Below are 7658 nucleotides of genomic sequence, written 5' to 3' on the forward strand. Positions count from 1 at the left end.
AAGACAGTGATATCCACAGCCCACCAGGCTTCAAGTCATAAACTTGGCTCTGTTGCTCGCTTTTTCCTAGATTTATCTAAGGCCTTTCGGCGACGTGCGTTTAGTGGGAGAATACGTTCCCGTCGACTGTGAGGGCGTTTGTGGCGATTTTGTCAATCTCAAAATGATGTGTCGGTTTAGTATCTCAGAGGTGTGCATAGAAACAGGATGTGCATGCATGCATTCATAAAGATGAGCGTAATATATAAGCATCTAGTTCTGTATCACGTAAAAAAAGTCCCGCACGATACCCCGGCCTCGATTCAACAGGAGAGGTTAACGGTCAACGATCGCGCTGCTACTCTTCGTCGCTCATTACTTGCACCGCGGTCCAGGCAAACGCAGGCCAAGCCCTCACGCACGCAATCAACGACGCAAGCACAGCACAGCACAGGCAACGTGCGCTGCGTCCGGCCCCTATAAAAGCTCGACCGGGACCAGCCAGCCACCTACACCACCACCAAGTCGACGCAGCCTTCCATTCCGTCTCCAAGCCAGACAAGCTTTGGTGGTAGGCAGGATCGGGATGGCGAACGCGGAGGAGGCGCCCACGGCCGTGGCGGGTTCTTGCAGGTGGCCGTCCGCGCTGCGCTGGAGCTGGATCCCCACCTCCGCCGACGGCATCGTCGCCGCCGAGAAGCGCCTCCTCTCCCTAGTCAAGTTTGTACCAAAACCCCCTCCGCTTAATAGTCCATCTTAATTACTCCCTTCGTTCTTAAATATAAGGTTTTGTAGAGTTTTTACTATGGATCACATAAGGATGTATGTAGATGCATTTTCAGGTGTAGATTCATTCATTTTGATTCGTATATAGTCTATAATGAAATCTTTATAAAGACTTATATTTAGGAACGGAGGGAGTAATTCAAAATATTAGTCCCTCTGTTCACAAATGCACAAATGTAAGACAACTTTGTACGTTTGTTCATCTGCTCCTTCATATAAAAATGCATGAGAGCTCGCCCAATAGTATAACTGACTATAGAAACTCTAGGATAACAAGAATGAATAGTACGTAAAAATTGCACAAATTCAAAAAATAGTTAGAAAAAGAAGTCCCAAACATAAACATAACCCTCCTAATAGGAAAAAGACTGGCTACACATAAGTTGCCCGGAAAATTATTCTGGTTAAGTTATACTCAGTCACGTGACGTAGTATATAAGAAAAAGAAAAAACTGAAAATAAAAAAAGTGTACGAATCTCCATGCAAGATCAAAGGAATATAGCATCGACTGAGACATAACGAAGTCTTAGTCGTAAGATCTAACGGTCATCTTTTTTTCTTCTTCCTTCAGCTTTCTTCCTCCTTTCACCCGCAAAAGAAAGCTTTCTTCCTCCTTCAATCATTCACCCTCCCACAAAATTGACTTATTCAAATTACAAATTCAGTCAACTTGCATATAACTCTTGTGAAAAAAAGGGAGACCAATTTAGAAATTTAGAATTGGACTAAAGGCAGAAGAAATTCAGTCCACTGAAAATTTCAGCAAGAATCACAAGGGAGATCGGACAGACAGAAAAATGAAATAGAAGCGAATTGAAATCCGTCGGCTAAAAAATAGCATTCATGCAGTATATATTAATTGCTTTGTTTAAGACCTTTCCGTTTATTATGTAACTTATTAACTTTTACAGAACTGGGTATGTCCAAGAGAAAGTTAACATTGGCTTTGCTCCAACCGGGTCAAAAGCAAGATGGTTTAGATCAAGTGAAGAGCCAAGGTTCATCAACACGGTGACATTTGGTAGCAGCAAGGAGAATGCTCCCACCCTTGTCATGGTTCATGGTTATGGTGCTTCACATGGGCTCTTCTTTCGAAACTACGATGCCCTCGCAAGCCGTTTCCGGGTCATTGCCATTGATCAGCTTGGGTAAGTAGCTCTAAGAAAGTTTAAAAGGACTTGACTAATTGTGAAAATTTTCCTTGGTACTTGTAGAAGAGGGAAATTGTTTGAATAATTTTGTGCATCACAATACTTGCACACATTGTATTTTACCTACCCATACTAGGTTATGACTCTTGCTTGTTGCCATTGTCACCGATACTATTTTGATTGCTGACAACTATTGGTGTTGATGTTGCTTGCTTTAGTTATTTATATGTAAATAAGGATACGTTAATGTGGATTTATATCAAAATTTGAATGATATCATGGTGTTAATTAGGAGGAAGAAGCAGTTGCCTCTTTACCTTTTCCCCTAGTTTTAATGTTTTCCTCTTTCATGTGATCTATGAACCTAGAATAGAGAATATGCCCTATATGACATTCATTGGAAAAAACCACCTCATCTAAAATAAAGAATTTCAAAATTAGCCTGATGGCACATGAAGTGTTTGCCAACTATTACATGAGTAATGTGTTATGCATGATAACAAGGCTTTATATTGTTTTTTCTGTTACCCCACACTGCATAGTGTTGAATTTTTCTTTCCTTTTGCAGTTGGGGTGGATCAAGCAGACCCGACTTCATCTGTAAAAGTATCGAAGGTTAGATACAAACACTTTATTTGTTGTGCGACTTTTTGAGAAGTTGTAAGATGTTTCATTATGCTAGTTGTGACCCTCGGTTGTAGATGTTATTTCTATTGTTTAGCATACTATGGAATGTAATTTTATGGCAAAACATCTCAAAATGCTCCCCTTTATTTGAGTTCTAGGTGATTTTGTAAGCAACTTCTGTGAGAACCCCACGTAGATTTACTTTGCTTTGTGTTTAGATCTTGCCACATTCATTTTATAAACAATGATTAATTTGTTCCCCTTCCTTCTTTCGGTCAACTATGTAAATAGAAACGGATGCTTGGTTCATAGATTCTTTTGAAGAATGGCGCAAAGCAAAGAACCTCAACAATTTTATATTGCTTGGACATTCTTTGGGAGGATATGTTGCTGCTAAGTATGCCTTACAGGTATATTTATGATAGTACATTTAACACGTGAAGCTACCCCACCGATGCCTATGATTGTACTAAAACCCATGTCTTATTTCAGCACCCTGAGCACGTGCAACACTTGATTTTGGTTGGTCCTGCTGGCTTTTCACCAGAAGTAGATGATAGCGCTGAGCGATTAGCCAAGTTTAGAGGAACATGGAAAGGCATGCTAGTGAACCATCTTTGGGAGTCCAATTTTACTCCTTCGAAAATTTTGAGGTAAGCCTGGTTTCGATCTTAAATTTGAATAATGTAGGTACCGTTCGAAAAATGGAGTAATCTACCTCTTCTGCCCATGGTGAAAATGTTTGATGGGCTGGATTTATCCATCTAGCTAAGCAGATGAGTACAATGTTCAGATTTAAGTAGAGAGACCGATCTAATGCGAAAGCAATAGCACTTCTGATGTGACTTTTATTGTGAAGATAACTATTCTTGTAAGGGACAAATACATTCTTGCCCGTAGTAGTTCTCACATGTGGACTTTGCCCCTAATTATTGGATCTCCTTAGTTTTGACCATAAAATTGCATTTCAGGTCACCCGAATGCCCTTCCGTCAAGATTTTGTGCAGTTAAAGGTCATTGGTTGTTATTTGATGAGAATACCTCATGTAGCTGGCAAATGGCCCATCTCCCTTACACATGGGGCCCACCAAGAAAAAAAAGCCTAGAACTAGTCCAACTACAATGTAGTAGAGTAGCCCACTCGAGGTGCAATCTCTTATCTCACCCGTTCTAGCCTAGCCTAGCCCACTAGGCCTGACCTCCTTCAACCTCAAGCCGAAGCACCAACATGCGCCCACAATGCCGTCAGGCACCAGATCCTTTCACCGCCATTTTTGACTTCACATCGTATTTATCCTCTACCAACATGATTCCCAAGACTCGGCGGTTCCATTCTTTCCCTTTGCGTAGAGATTCGAGCCCCATAGATGATGAAACCATCCTTGATCCGATCAAAGTTGGCCATTGTGCCAAGAACTGTTGCCTCTGTTGACCACCTCATCTCCTCCTTCTCGCGCCATTCGACTTGCCTTGCCACACGGTCCACTTCCTCTGGGCGCACCCTCTCGAGCTTTGTACATAGCTGGCGCCCAGTTCCTGTCGAGGTCGGCGACCTTCATCATCCCCGCAGTTAACTGTCATTTCGTACCGAGAAACCTTGTCCAGGAGGTTCTCCAGACCCCGTAATGGACCCCTATAGAAGGAACTAGGGGGGGGGGGTCAGTAATCGATGGCATGGCCATTGTCTTCCTTGCCTTCGACAATGCTCCACTACTCCCTGGTCTCCTTTGTTGTTGAGCTCCATTCTTCCTTGACAGCACCTCACCTCCCCCAGGTCATGTTAGAGATTCCAACATTGTCAACTCGGATCTCCTCGTCCTAGACTACCTTGCTGCGAGATCATGCTTTGCCGCTGCCGCCATCAACGGAAACAACGCTTTGGTGCTCCACAATGGACCCCTACCCTCTGCGGTGTACTCCTATTGGGCGAACAATCCTTTTCCCTCTTCTTCCATGCTCCCACGTGCTTTCTAGCCCACTCAATTCATGCTTCGCCCGTAGCCACCGCTACTGCTCGTTGGCGTCGTCGTTTCCAGTGACCCTAGTTCCCCGTCCCGTCTCAGTTGGTCCCTAAGAGTTGAACGCACTACCCAACCAGTCATCTGGTGCCATGTGTCTCCATCCCGTGTATCTTCGCTACGACAGCGTCCTCTACTTCTATTGTTGGCTAGATATAGAGAGAGAGGTATGGGGAGGGAGCTATTTTTTCTTTTAGTTTTTTGGTCCCACATGAAGTGACTTGGCTTGAAGACATAAGATCTTTTTTTTGCTTTTTTGGATGGGTCCCTTGTGTAAGGGGCATATATCCCATCTAGCCGCCAGCAAAAGTAATTTGGTTATCTAGGACAACGATCAAAGGCCTTTGACCGAATGGCAGATATATAGAAGATCATTTGTGTGACACAAAATGCTTAGGGGTAAAAATAAGGAGAGCCGAAAATTAGGCAAAACCCACGGGTGGAAACTAACCAAGGGCAAGAGTGTATTTGTTCTAATGCCCCATTTGTTTTTTTAAGCAGAGGATTGGGTCCTTGGGGCCCATATTTTGTTCGAAGATATACCACAACTAGGTTTGGATCGTATTCAACTGGTGAATTACTAACAAAACATGAATCTATCTTGCTGACAGGTAAACATTATTTACTACATTAAATAAACAACTACATTTTCTAAATGATGCTTGCAGCTGAACCTTACTCTTGCTTTCACATGTATGAAGATTATATTTACCACACTTTAGTTGCCAAAGCCAGTGGAGAGTTGTGCTTAAATTATACTTTTTCTTTGGGGGCATTTGCAAGAAAACCTCTTCTGAAGAGGTTAGCTCATTTTTGTATGTTCGTAGTTTGCACGAACTTTCCTGTTTATCCTTCTTATGTCTTAACAACATGCACATTAAATATGATTCTCATTAAGTTTAAAATAACATATTCTTTGAATTCTCATCAACAATTAAGAGTTTAAGATAACATATTTTTATTCTCATTAATCATTAAATTTTAAGATAACATCTTTCTTTATTTTTTACTTAGAGCTGTCAGTTCTTAGTACTCGCGAAGGACAGTACAATTCATTACTTTTCTACATGATAGGGAATGAAAATACTTAAATAGCCGCAACTATTCAGCACCCATTGGAAAAATATTTTGCTTTAGAATGGTGAAAATGGTTGTGTGGTCTCAACTAGCTAATGAAAATACCTTTTCATTTATTATCAACTTTTAAATCTCATGTAGACTGGATAATATATGTTTCTCATGTTCTTCCCTAGTAGTTGATAGTTCCCTTTTCTCTTAAATTAAAATCCATGTTAAGTTTAGATATACTTCCTTTGGTTTCCATGAACATATTCTAATTCCATCATAGCTAGTCTATAACGAAAAGTTGAACAATAATTGTAATTCTCTTATTGATTCTGATTTCCGTTTTATAATGTCATTGATCCCACTATCCCAGATTGATTCTTTTACTAGATTATGGTTTCAAAGGTTCAAAATATTCTTCACATGATGCACGCTTGCTAAGGATTTAGTACATAATGATGCAATTTAACTATTCTTTTTTTACTCCATTGCATTATATTTCCCAACCGTCTTGACAAAAATTGCCCTGTCAAGAAGCCACTTTAGGTGATACAATATTTTGTGGTAGAGATCATCCTAATATGCATATGATTACGCCATTCTTCCATTCACACTTTAAGAGAGTATTAGTGTATAAGTTATTAATCATACTATCAATGTCCATCCATATTTTTAATACTCATGAGCTTATAATCTTGTTAATGCAATAACTTATCAACACAATACTGCGAAGAATTCATAGATCATGAGTATATTTTGCGATGTTTTCTCACTATCCTGTAACCCGCAATAGCGCATCCGATTGGAAAGTGCCGACTACTTTCATATATGGACAGGATGATTGGATGAATTACCAAGGGGCGCAACAAGCACGCAAGGATATGACAGTTCCTTGTGAAATCATCCGAGTCCCACATGTCTGTTTGTTTTCCTCTATGCCAATATATACACTAAGACTAAGATCTACTATATTGGTATTGCCTACTAACGCTTTAGCGACAATGCAGGGAGGTCATCTTGAGTTCATAGAAAACCCATCGGGGTTCAACTCAGCGGTCTTGTACGCATGCCGAAATTTCTTATCTGAAGATGTAGGGGACGACTTCTCTCGTCCTGATGGCTTGATATACGCATAGAGTTCCATCACACGCGGTCTCATGTTGGTATATGATAATATGAACATGAAGCAAAACCGATACATCGATAGTATCAATATTAGCACCAATGTCACATGATTTGTTTGTGTATGTACGAATTGTGTGAATATGTCTCATTCATATCATACGTGCTTGGGTAACCAGTAGTGAAAAAAATAATGTTATATATGTAAGCTCTCTAGTCGGTCGCGATGTTCCAACAATTAGTTGATGGAGCCTATCATTTTCCAAGCATGTTTGTTTGATTTCTGACCAGTTGCAGTCATCAAGTTCTTTGATATACATCTTCTTGAGAGGAAGCCACTTTGGTCTCCATGGACCAATAGGTGGGTTAACGCTTTTCATTGGTTTGTGAGGACCTTTGCAACATCATTGATATGAAAGTTTGCACATACTCTCACCCTATAAATGCATGCACACATACCCTACCATATGAGCACCTCCGAGAGACTGAGTCGGCAAGCAGATTGACAAAGTCACCGCAGGAGCCTTGCTATTGATGGAAGTGTTGCCTCCCACTAAACGAATATTCCGCCTTTATAAGACAGAAATGTGTCTCATTATCTTTATAGCTTTAGCTAAAAATAATTGTGGCTTTCATATGTATGTTTTGCTAAAATGGTCGATAAAAGTGGTAGCCTTAAATAAGAGTCGGCAACGAGTGATGGTATGAGACCCCCTCCCTCACTCTTCCACATCCACAACCCATGTTACTCTTCTCACAGACTAGTCACATCATATTTTCAAAACGATAGTGCTATTTGTCGAAGATTGGGGCAACTTTATGAAACTCACATGTTCAACCAAACAGAACCACTTCTTATAAATTTGCACTACTTTCCAAATTAGGGTGGAACAATGGGACAAACTTCCG

The 7658-nt window shown here is 40.7% G+C and overlaps 1 protein-coding gene across 1 annotated transcript; it reads left to right on the forward strand.

Moving 5' to 3' along the window:
• Window positions 1–509: 509 nt before the first annotated feature.
• Window positions 510–6964, forward strand: LOC109761221 (probable 1-acylglycerol-3-phosphate O-acyltransferase). The gene is made up of 9 exons (XM_020320042.3): window positions 510–699; window positions 1678–1914; window positions 2486–2532; window positions 2836–2954; window positions 3037–3197; window positions 5064–5173; window positions 5264–5363; window positions 6421–6544; window positions 6635–6964. Exons 1-9 carry the CDS (start codon window positions 566–568, stop codon window positions 6761–6763), a joined length of 1161 nt encoding a protein of 386 aa, XP_020175631.1. The 5' UTR covers window positions 510–565; the 3' UTR covers window positions 6764–6964.
• The last annotated feature ends 694 nt before the right edge of the window (window positions 6965–7658 follow it).

Source organism: Aegilops tauschii, chromosome 5, assembly GCF_002575655.3.
Source record: "Aegilops tauschii subsp. strangulata cultivar AL8/78 chromosome 5, Aet v6.0, whole genome shotgun sequence".
In the NCBI taxonomy this organism is placed as follows: Eukaryota; Viridiplantae; Streptophyta; class Magnoliopsida; order Poales; family Poaceae; genus Aegilops; species Aegilops tauschii.